The sequence below is a fragment of the Folsomia candida genome, unplaced genomic scaffold, assembly GCF_002217175.1.
Source record: "Folsomia candida strain VU population unplaced genomic scaffold, ASM221717v1 Fcan01_Sc007, whole genome shotgun sequence".
Lineage (NCBI taxonomy): Eukaryota > Metazoa > Arthropoda > Collembola > Entomobryomorpha > Isotomidae > Folsomia > Folsomia candida.
The window spans coordinates 3,012,529-3,026,205 of NW_019091199.1; the positions used below are offsets into that span (position 1 = coordinate 3,012,529).

Genomic DNA, 13,677 nt, shown 5'->3' on the forward strand with positions numbered 1-13,677 from the left:
GATTGAAATGCTCAAGAAGAAGAAGAAGGTACACGCCAGACACGCTGCTCGGCTCAATTTTTCAAATTGATCTTCGCATCGATTATGTTTTTGTTCCATCCTGCCTGGCCCCGTCTGTTCTTGACATGCTGCAAACAAATGGAAGGCTTTGACGAGGCTGGTTCCTCTCCTGCGTGTGCTGCTTACGACCATATTTCAACTTCAAGCAAGCGTCTCCTCGTATGATGTATGTGCTTGCTTCGGTATGTGTGCGGTCAGTTAGGCATCCACCCGCAAATCTCTGCTCATAGGAGAAAATATGCTAAAAAGTCTGAAAAACCAAGTCATTATTAAACTTATCTATAATTCGAGTTTCTTTTAAATGTATTTGCATCAATTTGCACGTTTTTACCCATAATTTGGATAATTTCTTGTCCATGGTCCGGAGCAATCCGGTCCGATGACGTACACACAAACTATTCAGGTAGTCCGACCAGTTGTAATGAGGATATTTTACATAAGTTTAGTGTATGCATAATTGCATCAATGTGCAAAAACTCGTTGTACTGAGACTAAGAATGCGTCATCAAGTGCTTATGCGCTTATGCCATAATTTGCAAATATAAGGAACTTGCCTCCCGCTTGTATGCATTATTAGAAACTTCACAGGCCCGGAATAAGGACATGGATCTTGACACAAAATGCAGAGTTATTGGATATTCGCAACTGCGTTGTGTGTAGTGATCTCAGCTAATGCCACACAGGATGACGAATTAACACTGACGAATAATCAGAAACTTTTATTGGACAAGGTAAACTCAAGAAATTTGAAAGAAAATTTGCCAAAAAACGGTTTTGGTGAGTTTTAAAGAAAAGATATTCTCCTCCAGTTTCGAAGTCGAGTAGAAAATCAGCTCCTTCAGGATTACATGAAACATGACATTTATTTGGTTCACTGGCTCAGAGGTAGCATCAAATACTGATATTTATCAAGTCACACTATTTCATTTAAAAATCTGATAATTTTCTTCTTTTAGCCACAAAATTTGACTTGGGGTTGACAGAGAGACTTCTGCTGGAGGTATGTGCATATGTGGTGCATACTTATAATTCGTACACGATGACATCTTAGATCCATATAGTACTCAATCAAACATTAGCCCAATCTTAAGTTATACGGATGGCTGTATTGATTTAGAACCTGGAGTGGAGGCGTGAGAACAACATTGACGACATTGAGACTCTCGACTGGTCCGACTTTGTTGACGAGTATCCCTACACCACGGCCGTGAAAGATAAGGAAGGTCGTCCAAGTATGCCCCCAAACTAAAAGCACATATTTTTTATATAAAAAGTCTGGTATTTTATGCAAATCGTTTTTCAGCGCTAGTTTTTAACCTGGGCGACTGGGACATTCGAAAGGCCGCCCTGACTGGAAAATCCTCCAAAATGATTTTGTACTGGGCCAAGTTGATGGAAGAACTGACAGCAAAAGTTCGTACCCTGCACGAGAAGAATGTGACGCAAGGAAATCTCATCATCGACGTCCGAGATTTCAACATTGCACAACACTCATGTCCGCAATGTAAGTTTTTTATGGAACTGTTAGTGTTGCATAAGAATTCCTTTAATCCCAGTTTTTCTTGGTGTTTGCTTAGGCATTCAGGTGTACATTGGTCTCATCTCTTTGTTCCGATCTCACTACCCGAACGAAATCCATGAGGCAAATATGGTGAATGGTAAGCTCAACTAATGTCACATTTTACCCGGTTTTTAAGAAAACTTTGTGACCTGTGAACATTGATGTTTGTTACCCGATATGTAGCTCCGAGAGGGTTTCGAACCATGCTTCGAGTTCTGGAGCCCTTCACCGGGAGTAATCTGCAAGGGTTCAAAGTTTATGGAACCAACGCGCAGGAATGGCAGCGAGCCCTTTTGCAAGACTATGACCTGCAAGAGCTTCCACTCGAATTTGGGGGCACAAATCGCAAACTTGTAGATTTAGCAAGCTGATTTTTAGCTCTTAATTTTAGTATTGCTTTATTTTCATCTTTTCAATAGTTGCCATTTTCCTAACGTATGTAAGTATGCAACTTTCGCTTGATCTTTATCTTAATTGTATTATTTGTGAATATGCTAAAAAATTTAAAAAAGTCCATTGATATTTTGGCAATAATAATAAAATGTCTCTATAATTGAGAACAGCCACGCACACATCGACCGCTTTCTCAATCCGTGTTACCCCGCACGTATTTTTTTGCTCTGTGTGACACAAAAAATCGTGAGGGGAAATCGTGTCCTGCAACTTTTGACATGTTTTTTTACCAACTGTCTGACAATTTGACAGTTTTTTAAGCATTTGGATCAATAAGTACAACAAAAAAAACGATGTTTTTGTAGAACCGGTCACTTCAAACCATAAAAAAATACATCTTCGTAAGGTCGTCAAGTTAGACAAGGTTTTTTTTGAAGGGCGGTGGCACAGACTTCACAACAACATTGTCTGAGGTAATCAGAATGAATGGTCAAATATGGCACAGCATTGTCGACCGACTCGAAAATTAGAGAAACATACGAGTCTAAAAAAATTAAGTAGTATGAAAAAATTTGACCACTTAATGACTTCTGCACAAACCGACGCCAGTTGTGTACACATAAAAAATGCGGCAACAATGTAAATGTGGTGGAAAAACTATTGGAGCAGTGTCCTGAAACCAGTTTTGATCTTCTTCTTGCTTGTGAAATACCCTTGAAACAAACGCGTTCAACTCTTTTTGTCGTCGTACATAAACCAGATTTGTGTCAATTAACTGATCATCTTCATCTTACGATAGTTTTCACAATTGTAAAATTTTACAGAACCACTCATTTATTATTATTGCTGGCAAAAATGAAATAAAATTCAACTCTTAGACAAAAATTTGGGTAAAAATCCATCATATTTCGTATTCATACACGTATCATCCGTTACGATGAACCGTTAAATTTTATCAAAAATAATGGAAACTTTCTACAAGTTTATTAGTCTATTATCACCAACTTCACCTATGTAGCTCTGGTAGTTGGCGTGCTGAAATTAATTTAATTTCACATGCCCATCAACCTATAATCATGTCAGAAAAACCGGAAGTACGGAAGATGAGTGTCGAATAGTTGGGATGATAGGCAATTATATTTCTATTTTATCTTGTTAACCATGCACCACTGCACCGCACTGTCTTGCATTCTGGCGCTGGTGGTGGCTTCTTCTTATCCACCACCCATCATTCACGGAAGGAATTGGTAAAACAAATAGAATACCTATTCACTCCTTTATTCGCGATTTTATACGTTGCTGTGCTGTATGGGATAAATATTGAATGTTCGCGAGGTCGGCGATCTCCTCTTGCGCTTGCATTACATAAACTATACCCTGAGAATTGTTGAGCTATTCCGGTTTAGTTGGGTTTCAGAAGTTTTACGAAACCAACTGCGTGCGTATTAAGTAGTTATGTAATACTACTATAATCTCAGTTATGTCTCCCCAGATGTTCCTGACTCACATTGTTTCGAAAACAATTTGAATTTCACCAGGTGAAAACTCCCAAATTGAAAAATTTTACAATTGCATATTACCCAAGAAAAAAAACATAAAATGGATGTATAATCGCATAATGTGCAAAACTGAATTGCCCGAAATACTACTGCTTCATCAAGAACGGTTTGCCAGCAGTCGAGCACGTAATGTATAAATCTCATGGTGGAAAGATTGCCTCACCAGAAATGCAACTGACCCAGAAATGAATGTGTACGTATCTATGTATGTTCACAAGTATGTGAAGTGAGGAGTTGCTTCAGTTCTGCAACTGCCGACTTTCACAGGTGTGCAAATCTGCTGCTAAAGAATTTCGAAACTCAACTTCTGGCAGCATTTACATGGATGGCGATGATGATGATGAGGGCCAAAAACCGGTCTTGAAGTGAGCGGAAGTCCACTACACACTAAATATCTCTAGTACCGGTACTATATACTACGGCTCGCTCTGACCCCAACCCCCACGACTGCAACCACTTCAACCACTCCTGACGACGACTTCTTTTTGCACCATTCGGAGCAATTTTCAAGATTTGTGATCAGTCTCGAGTTGGTGGTAGCACTGCACTCTGCTTCAAGGCCACCCCGGCGAAGAAAATAGTATTTTGTGAAAATGGGTAGGCTAAAAATTGACTTGGCACTCGCCCTCTTTGCCATCATTTTCGTCAACTGTGTCGTCCAATCCGAGTACTACATTGAGCAGCCCACCCACATTTACGTGGTTGGGGGGCCAGATTCGGACGATGCGGTATCTGTAGAAGAAGACGAGGTGGTGGCGGTCTCGCCACAAAACGCACAATTTCAGTCGAGGAGAGGAGTTGCCTCCAGCGATGAGGTAATTTTACTCTCCAAGTACATATTCTGGTTCACCAACAAGCGTAGAATTTGTTTTTGGTTTTCACTCCACATTTGTAATTGGCGTATTAACTAACTTTCCTGACAAATTATCGCATAGGACGAGTCAGAAAGTGAGGACAACGAGAGCGTGGAGGAGAAACATCAACGAACCAAAGGACGCCCAAGACCCATCAAGCTCCCCTCAAATTTTGACGAGATTGTGCGCCGAAAGTTGCAGCTGGCTAAGCGACAACGACGCCCCCTTCATGGCGATCCGTCCCCAATTATGCGTCACGACGAGGACGATGAGGAGCGCAAGCCGCCCGCATCTCGACTCTTGTGGCCTTTCTCGATCGAAATATCCAAGGGCAAGGACGGCTGGGGGCCAGGTCATTACGGATCGTAGGTTTCATTTTTATCCTATTTTTTTATACCGATCGAGAAGCCACTTAGTTCCACTTGTTGTGGGGAGAGGATGGTTGGGTGTGGGTGGTCTGGTGATGGGAATTTGCAAGTAAATAACATCATTCGCCTCTCTCCCTTGATTTTCTCTGATGATGAGCCCCCTCGAAAATGGGGAGAGAAGGTAAAGAAACTGACATGACTCTCACTGACACTGACTGATGATGCATTAAAAGGTACGACAAAGGACCTCACCACGGGCATGGTGAGCCCCACCCGATCAACTTTGGTGCGCACGACGACGACGAATATGATCCCGATGACGACCCCGAAGTACAAAAGTTGCGCTTGGGTATTGAGAATCTCAACATTCAAATAATTTGCACAAACAATTAAGTGTTGATTCAGTCAGGTCAAACGACCAACGCTATTTAACATTTAAATATTTTGAAATATGTTCCTTAAACTTTAACCTTTCGAATTTTAGCAATCTATTTTTATCGGATTTAGCATAAAAGTCAGAAATTTTCCTCCCCATATTCGTATCCTAAATGCAAAAGTCTTGATTAGGGTGAACCACGCCAATCACGGTATAAGCAGCAGTATATACTTTTATTTCAAAAATAGGGACCCATTTTATCCATTTTATCCATAAATTGTAGAAAAAACTGCCTTGTTTGTGCTTATCTAAACGTCTTTCTCCTCCTTTCACCACCTTAAAGATTTGTGCACATAAAATTACAGAAATGTACAAGATGGTCACACGAGCCAAGAAGTGGAAGAAGATTCTCAAGTACAACCTGGCTGAAGTCGGGGCACAAATATTCACAAAGGGAATCGAGTTTCTGGAATTTATCTGATATCTGCGAAAAGTGAATGGTGTCGTCGTCGTCGCGTCAGTGTCAGTGATGGTCAACTGTCAGTGTTATTAGGTTTTGTTGTTATTTATACTACACTTTCGTAATATTTTAATGCTTTCCATTTTATTTTCTGGAGCAAATGTAAATTAACTATGTAAAAAATATGTAATATTTATCGAGGGATTGAGCCACGCACACTAATAATAGCGAGCAATAAACAACGCCACCACTGCAAAGCCACCTTGTGTACATATTTAGACACGCGCACATAAATACGTACTTAACGTAGCCCTAGTTTTGAGTTTTTGCTCTTTCCTCCGCGGGACATTTTCTAAAATCTTGATAATGAAGTTGGGACATGTTTCTAGCAAAGCTGGTCACGGAAGTCACCAGCGCCAAGGGCACTACGGTGGGAGCCAACATGGATCTCACGACGGCTGGGGTTGGGACGCCTACATCGAGCATGAGAAACACAAGCTCAAGTATGAGATTTTGAAACTCAAGGCCAAGAAGAAGATTGCCATTTTGCAAAACAAAGTCGAACTTAAGAAGCTGCTCAGTATGTTGCTCCAGAAGAAGATCCAGGCTTTGGAGTGGTGGCGTTAGTTGATAACTTGCTAGTTTTAAGGGTGCAGATTGTCAGATGCATGGCGATGGTTACAAACATCTTTTCTGTGCAGTGAAACTATTCCTATCCTCTTGTTACACAATGTTGAGTTTGAATGTGACATAATTTGTTAGACGTTGTTGTTGTCAATTTAATAATATTAATAAAACCATGCTTTTAAATATTTTGAGACCATTTTTATTTTTATCGGCTTTTACTTTTCACCAGCTACACGTCGTGGGCTGAGGATGGTTGGGGTGAGAATGGTGGGCCTCCCTCCTCCGGGTGGGGCGGGTACTCCCACCAGGAGAACAAAGGATGGGACGAGGACGAGGACAAAAAGGGCTTGACGGACGAAGAGATACTAAAATCTAAACGTAAGTCGACTAAAATTTATTGCCGGGCAAAACAATATTCACGCACAGATAACATCCAATTTATTTTTGTAGATTACAAGAAATACCAGAAAAAGAAGAAGAAAATTATGAAAAAGTTGAAAAAGAAGCTCAAGTTTAAACGACTGATTCAAAAAATTCTGCAGAAGCACATTTCGTACCTGGATAAAATCGCCCCCTACTAAAACCATTTTTTTAAACCATTTACATAATTTATTATGCATACAAATCGCTAAATTAAAAGCTTTGCATTACATATTCTACGAGACCAAAGAAGCAACTCATTTTTTCCTTCTTGGCAGCAAAACTTCATATAAATATATCTTGACATATTATGTATGCATGAAAAATAACAAACGAGCCATAAACCATCTCGCTCTCATGACATTTTGAGATCATCATGCTGTCCGTGACAGTTTACAATGTCACAAACAACGGCAATAATTGTACATGACACTGACCATCCCATTTTACACCTATTACAATTTCAATGAATAAATCTTGAACCTGAACTAGTGTACATTGCGCATACGTACATTGACCAGATCTCGTGTATGTGTATGTAGCTAAGATATAATTATGTTGGCCAATTATTTCAACGTGCCACTCACTCGCTTGAATCAATTACATGATAATTTGCATACCTAATGTTGTCCAAAAATTGCGGAATTGACAGCATTAAATTTATCTTTGAAGATTTCCTCCAGCCACACACACACAGCAGCGTCAACACTCACTTAACATAACAAATGACACGAAGGTCAAGTCATGCATGTTCCTGCTCCACTTTGTTATGTTATAAATGTGTCCAATGATTTGCATACGTAGGTATCCATCACATTTGCCATACTGAGACCATAGTTGATCAAGTCCACCTGCGTGTGTGTGTCCACTCCAATTAATTGCAGAGGTCAATTTGTCACTCAACATTTATTATTGGACATTGCTTGAATTGCATAACAAATAGAAATTGCAATGTTCTTCATCACAACATCGCCTCGTGAGTGGTTCAACCATGAGACCTCATCATCATCGTCATCATCGCTACTCCTGCCATTTCCGCTTTCCTTCTCCTCCACATTTGTTCAGCAAACAGGCCAATATTTGTCGTCGATACGCTAATCACGATGTAAGGTCCTCCTCATCCGAGGTGATTTTATTTCCACAACTCGTCTGCAATGTCCACGACCGATATGTACGACACGTGAGTATGAAATTATGGATGGGATAATGAGTAGATTGGCATTTATGATGAGTCGTGAGACCAGTAGTTGGTCGTCGAGGCATGAATGTACTACTGGCCATAATGGTTTGAGATGTGTAATAATCATAAAAAACAATACTCCAGCAAACGTCCCAGCTCTTGTTCCTCACCAGCCAAGCATCTTACTTGGTGGTCTTCTTGGTAGTTGGTTAGTATGCAGCAGGCGAGTGTGATAAAGTGCAAAAAATTATCATAAAAGTTTCCTCGTTATCTCGTTACCTCCGTATTTGCTCCTGTATTCCTATTGCGAACGAGACTTCTGCTGGTCTGGAAGTCAAGTTCATGCGAACCCGTCGCTCGTCACTCTCACCTTTATCATCGTCTAGTCCCTTTAATCTTCGATATAGATTAACATTATATATACATTTCCTTATTAAGTATTTCCTCAAAATCTCAATTTCCCCCATTCATGGCTTTGTAAATCTCCTCCGTTCGGACTCGAAAAATACCAAAAATACCGACCATGGAAGGAAGAAGGGTCCCAAAATCTCTTTTTGTTCTTTTGACGTGTGGTCTATTGGCGTTCGGAGCGCTGGTCATGCTGGTGAGGATGCCCAGACCTGAAGACCCCACAGAGGAGGACAGTAGTGACAGTCCAATGCTCGCAGCCCTCACAGCAAATTCGCCACCCGGGGGTCGAAGGAACGACAAGGGGCCGTTGCTGAAGGAGGAGGACGCGGTGTGCAGGAGCAAAAGCTGTATAGAAACCGGTACAAGAAATAACCCACATGTTGCATGCTATTAATTTGCATGGAGTTAATGACATTTTCGAAATGACGCTTAGCAAATGCCTTACTCGAGTCCATGAACACTTCGGTGGATCCTTGTCAGGGTAAGGAAAATTGTGCTTGTTTGAAAACCCATACCCAGGGGTTTTACCTGGGTTTTGAGGGTAGTTGGGGTAGTCGGAGTTTTGAGGATAAACTGAGTCAGTGTCTCATGTATTAAGTTGTGAAAAAAATCTGTTTTTTCTTTAATTTCGCAACAAAACTGTTTATTAATTCAATTTTAATAACTAATTAATTTGTTGAATTGTTAATAATGTCTTATCATACTTTTTTAAATTTTAAAACCCCGACTACCCGTGGGTATTGCTCAAATTTGCTACCCCAAAACCCGAATACCCCAAAAACCCGGGGTAGCATACCCTGATTCCTTTTCCTTGTCAAGACTTTTACTCGTACGCTTGTGGTGGATGGATTCAGAAAAATCCAATCCCACCTTCCGTCTCGAAATGGAGTCCGTTTGGGCAGCTGGATTTGGAGACAAATAAACTCCTTCAAGGTATTTATGACCACCATTTATGTATTGCATACTAAATGGCTCTTATCATTGGTGGTGATATTTTTTGCGTGTGTTATGCTTTTATGCTAAAATTTGTATCCTGTTTACAGACATTTTAAGGGAACCAGCCAAACCGGACGATCCATTTCAGCTAAATCAAGCCAAAGACTTTTTCAAAGCGTGTATTTCAACAGGAGAACTGGAGAAAGTGGGGCTGAAGCCGGTGTTTCAGATGCTCCAGTTGTACGGGGGTTGGCCCATACTTTCACCTCCAGGAACTTGGAACGCCACCAACTTCAACTGGTGGCGTTCCATGGCAGATCTCAAACGCATGTTTGGCACGTCTTCAATATTCGACATTGTTGTAAACCAACACTTGTCCAACCCGAATTTCAGCACTGTGCACGTAATACAACTTACACTAAATTATTAATACAAAAGTATGCATCAGTGCGGGTAAATATTGTGTAATCTGCATAATTTGATGAATCTCCAATTATATGGCATTTCAGCTACAGCAGCCCAGTTTGTTCCTCTCGCGACCATATTACATCAACAAGAACAACTTCCCATCGTATCTCACCGCCTTCAAGGAGTTGATTGTGAACATTGTGAAAGAGCTCAAAAGCTCTCCGGCAATATCATCATTTCCCAATTTATCGGGTCCATTGAATCTCAAGTACATTGAGGCCAAAGCTGCGGAAATCGTGGCTTTCGAAGAAGAAATCGCAAAGTTGTCGAGAGACGGTGTTGAGACGCAGTACGGCCTTCGCAACTTCACTGCCACACTCACCCTAAACTACCTCCAGGCAATTTTCAACAATTACACCACGCCAAATTCTACCAACAAGGTATGTAAAGACCACATTATAAACGGACCGATGTTATTTAGGAAAATACTGAAAATTATCATGTTAAAACCTTCCTGCATTATGGACATTAAGTTGGAACTAAAGAAGCTGCTTGACTTCACCTTCCGAACTGCTGGGACCACAATCTCAGAAACTCAGTTGGTCTCGATGTCAGACACGAACTACATGGGAAACATGTTCGAACTCTTGTCGACCACTCCGGTCGAGGTATTAGCGAATTACCTCCATTTCCGCATGCTGAGTTGGGTCGTGAGTGGGACGACGGCTGCAATGCGAGGTCACATCCACAAGTACCAACGCGTCGTCTACGGCATCACGGAACCATCTCCGAGGTTGGTAAGCCTTAAAGAACGACGTAGCAAAGCTTTTCTCAGAAAAGTCACACACAACACTTTTCAGATTCCATTATTTTATGATGCGGATGATACGTCAGGTCACTTTATGATTTCAGAGATTACGTGTGTGCATCCTCCACGGAAGAGAAATTCGGTCTCGCTCTTACTCAACCGTACCTGAACAGGGTGAAAATTGGGAATGACGTTGTCGAGAAGGTTGGTTGGTTGCGACGCTTAATTCGATATAATATGTGACCGCATCTATTTTGCATAGGCGGCCGATATGATGGAGCAAGTTCGCAAGTCGTTTATTCAGTTGTTGGATTCTGCCAAGTGGATGAATTCTAGTCTGAAAGGGTCACTGAGAAAAAAGGCTCGCACTATCACGCCCTGTATCGGATTTGCTCCCTGGATGTCTCCAAATGGAAGCGAGTTTGACAGGCACACTTTCCAGGAGCATCTCAACAACCATTTTGCAGGGGTAACCACACATAAAATTAGGCAACAAATTGCTCCTGCCACATGTCGCAGTAAATTAATTAGTCGAGATTGTGATAATTTCAGAGTTTATTTATTAGTTTGTGTGAAATTTGATGTGTGCAGTTAAATATCGGGAATGGAGGATACCTCCAGAAGTTATGGAACGTGCGAGCCTGGTTAACAGATCAAAAGTTGAAGCTGCTCAAGGAGAGATTCGTTCCAGGATGGTCAGTAGTTAACAAATTTATTTATTAATAAATTTATTATTTACATGGTCTCAATATTTTCGGGACAATGATCAATTCGTTTCGCATGAATATGTATGTACTTATGCAGCAAGTGGACAACATTTCCTGGTCAGATTGGAGCATTTTACGACATTCGACGACAAGCCGTCAGTAAGTTTTATTACGAATTGGCTAATCCTAAGTTATTTACATGAATTCATATGAAACTAAAATATTTTCTCGCAAGATGTCCCTCTCATAATTTCATGATATTCCATATCAGATATAAATTCATAATTAAAATAATATGCATGAAGTTTTGCTAAAAGGATTAGTCATTTATGGAAATGATATTACTTTAGATGTTCCTCTCGGATTGTTACAAGCTCCATTTTTCTACGACGGAGTACCAATGTAAAGACAGATTAATTTGGCTTGCTTTTTACCATTGGCAAAAAGTGTGCATGTACAAAGCAGTTGCAAAATGATATGTTTCTTCATCCTTGCAGAGCTGTGAATTATGGAGGCCTTGGCTCAATCCTGGGGCATGAATTCACTCATGGATTCACAGTCTATGGTAAACAAGTTCGTATTGCATTATTCATGGCAGAATGAGCTTTAGCTGCACCGAATAAAACATGATAATCTCTTCAGGTTGGACTGAGACTACGTCGGGCAAGTTCAGTCCCATAAGTCAGTGCTTGATTGACCAGTACAATCGATTCAAGGTGCCAGAGGCGAACTTGCACATTCATGGAGCTTTGACCCTCGACGAAAACTTTCCAGACAACGGTCATATCCCATTTTCTCCCTCTCTGACTAGAACTTGCGCTAATTTATTTAATAAAATGTACAGGTGGACTGCTCGAGGCTTACAAAACCTTTAAAACTTTTGCTCCCAAGACTCCGCAAAAACTTCCTGGAATGACAAAGTTTTCTCAGGAGCAACTCTTTTTCATTGGATTTGCAAATGTATGTATGTCAGTCTGGTCTATTGGTCAATTGTGATGAATTTGTGCAATGATTGTCCATTGTAATGTTCATGTCAAGTGCGCATAATTGACGTAACAATTACAAGGGAACGTTAAGTACTGTCACATCTCGATTTCCTTTCGGATGGTCTTAATTGATAGATAATTTAGTGTAACCAAAACTTATAGTCCCACTTATAAACCCATAGTCCTGGAGGGACCCTATGCATAGGGTCCCTCCAGGACTATGGCATATATATAGGACGGCATCAATATAGGGCGCCCTATATTGATGCCGTCCTATAACATTTCAATTTTATTGAAATTTCTAAAAAGCGACAAAATTCAAATTTCGAAGTTTGCAGATTTTTGCAATTTGAAAAAAATTGGCAAATGTTAGCATTGTTTTTTGCATATTGGTGATCAGCATGAAATTCCGGACAGGCATATAATTTATAAACTTCATTTCATTATTCCGAAGGCTGTTATCTATGTTAAAAGCATTGGAAAAATTGCACGTTTTGGTGCAGCTTTCGCCAAATATTTCGCAAAAACGTGATTTTGCACCCCATGTTCTATAACAAAGTTTTGGTTTCACTAAATTATCTATCAATTAAGACCATTCAAAAGGAAATCGAGATGTGACAGTACTTAAGGTTCCCTTGTAATTGTTACGTCAGTTATGCGTACTTGGCATTGGGGCTGGTCATTTATTTGAACCCGATGCTTCATGCCATGCAATTACGTATCTATGTCTCCGATTCTGTTAATTTGGTTCTTATCTGATTAATGACAAAGATCAATCTTACAGTCAGACGGGAAAGGATTAAGTTGTGCATTTTCTGTCTGTAGATTTGGTGCTCCTCGAGCAGAGACGAGGGATTGATCGACCAAATTTTGTCGGATCATCACACCCCCAACAAGTATAGAGTTTTGGGCTCTGTAACAAACTCCCAAGTAAAATTAACAATAGTTAAATGATATAATATTAATATTTCAAAAATTATTCATGTAAATAGCAATGTGCATTTCATTCATTGCATTTTTTCCAGGAGTTTGTTGATGCATGGAACTGTCCGGTTGGGTCACCCATGAATCCACAAAAGTACAAAAAATGTAGCGCGTTTAATTGATTATTTCACAAGTAGGATTACTATGTCAGTCACTAATTGAATAAATAAATGTCGAAAAGAATGCTGCTGCCAGCCGTTTTTTATCATCACCCTTTTCATTTAAACAATAAATAGTATCGATATTATGCACATATGACCACACCTTTTTGACCATTATTTTCATCATCACCATAATTTCATTGGCATGCGATATCTAAATTCTTTTGGAGGACTTAAAAATAAAATCTGCCAAAACAATGCTTCATGATTTATAGTTTTATTGCGCCTCTGCTGATAAGTGTCTTGCTTGCCTCTCACTCCGGTGTAACTCTGTCTCAACTGTTGTAACTTTGTACTATCCCCCCACAGTCCAACGTATGTGGACTCTGTGTAAATGATGAAAGCTATGCCGAACGTTAATCCAGAAACGATTAAGCATATAAATTATGCTACTCTGTTTATCTTGTCTGCGACACTT

General features: G+C 40.2%; 3 protein-coding genes across 5 annotated transcripts; all 3 read left to right on the top strand.

Moving 5' to 3' along the window:
• Positions 1-621: 621 nt before the first annotated feature.
• On the top strand, positions 622-2,193 carry LOC110852300 (SEC14-like protein 2). The gene is made up of 7 exons (XM_022100335.2): positions 622-791; positions 870-945; positions 1,017-1,060; positions 1,178-1,292; positions 1,364-1,564; positions 1,638-1,718; positions 1,805-2,193. The coding sequence occupies exons 1-7, from the start codon at positions 681-683 to the stop codon at positions 1,990-1,992; spliced, it is 816 nt and encodes a 271-aa protein (XP_021956027.1). The 5' UTR covers positions 622-680; the 3' UTR covers positions 1,993-2,193.
• A 1,870-nt stretch (positions 2,194-4,063) lies between these two features.
• On the top strand, positions 4,064-6,920 carry LOC110852002. 3 transcript variants are annotated; one of them, XM_035853958.1, is made up of 4 exons: positions 4,064-4,388; positions 4,509-4,792; positions 5,029-5,144; positions 5,537-6,451. In XM_035853958.1, exons 1-4 carry the CDS (start codon positions 4,167-4,169, stop codon positions 5,650-5,652), a joined length of 738 nt encoding a protein of 245 aa, XP_035709851.1. In that variant the 5' UTR covers positions 4,064-4,166; the 3' UTR covers positions 5,653-6,451. The 3 variants fall into 3 exon arrangements, with proteins under 3 accessions (XP_035709851.1, XP_021955646.1, XP_021955647.1); XM_022099954.2 differs by lacking the exons at positions 5,029-5,144; positions 5,537-6,451 and adding exons at positions 6,488-6,636; positions 6,709-6,920 and having other exon boundaries at positions 4,068-4,388; XM_022099955.2 differs by lacking the exon at positions 5,029-5,144 and having other exon boundaries at positions 4,078-4,388; positions 6,021-6,451.
• Positions 6,921-7,955: 1,035 nt separating this feature from the next.
• LOC110852387 (neprilysin) lies at positions 7,956-13,295 on the top strand. Its single transcript, XM_022100450.2, has 16 exons — positions 7,956-8,628; positions 8,703-8,750; positions 9,089-9,202; positions 9,313-9,608; positions 9,715-10,053; positions 10,147-10,406; positions 10,526-10,625; positions 10,684-10,890; positions 11,013-11,116; positions 11,226-11,287; positions 11,479-11,530; positions 11,626-11,693; positions 11,771-11,908; positions 11,973-12,088; positions 12,940-13,044; positions 13,140-13,295. Exons 1-16 carry the CDS (start codon positions 8,382-8,384, stop codon positions 13,218-13,220), a joined length of 2,337 nt encoding a protein of 778 aa, XP_021956142.2. The 5' UTR covers positions 7,956-8,381; the 3' UTR covers positions 13,221-13,295.
• The last annotated feature ends 382 nt before the right edge of the window (positions 13,296-13,677 follow it).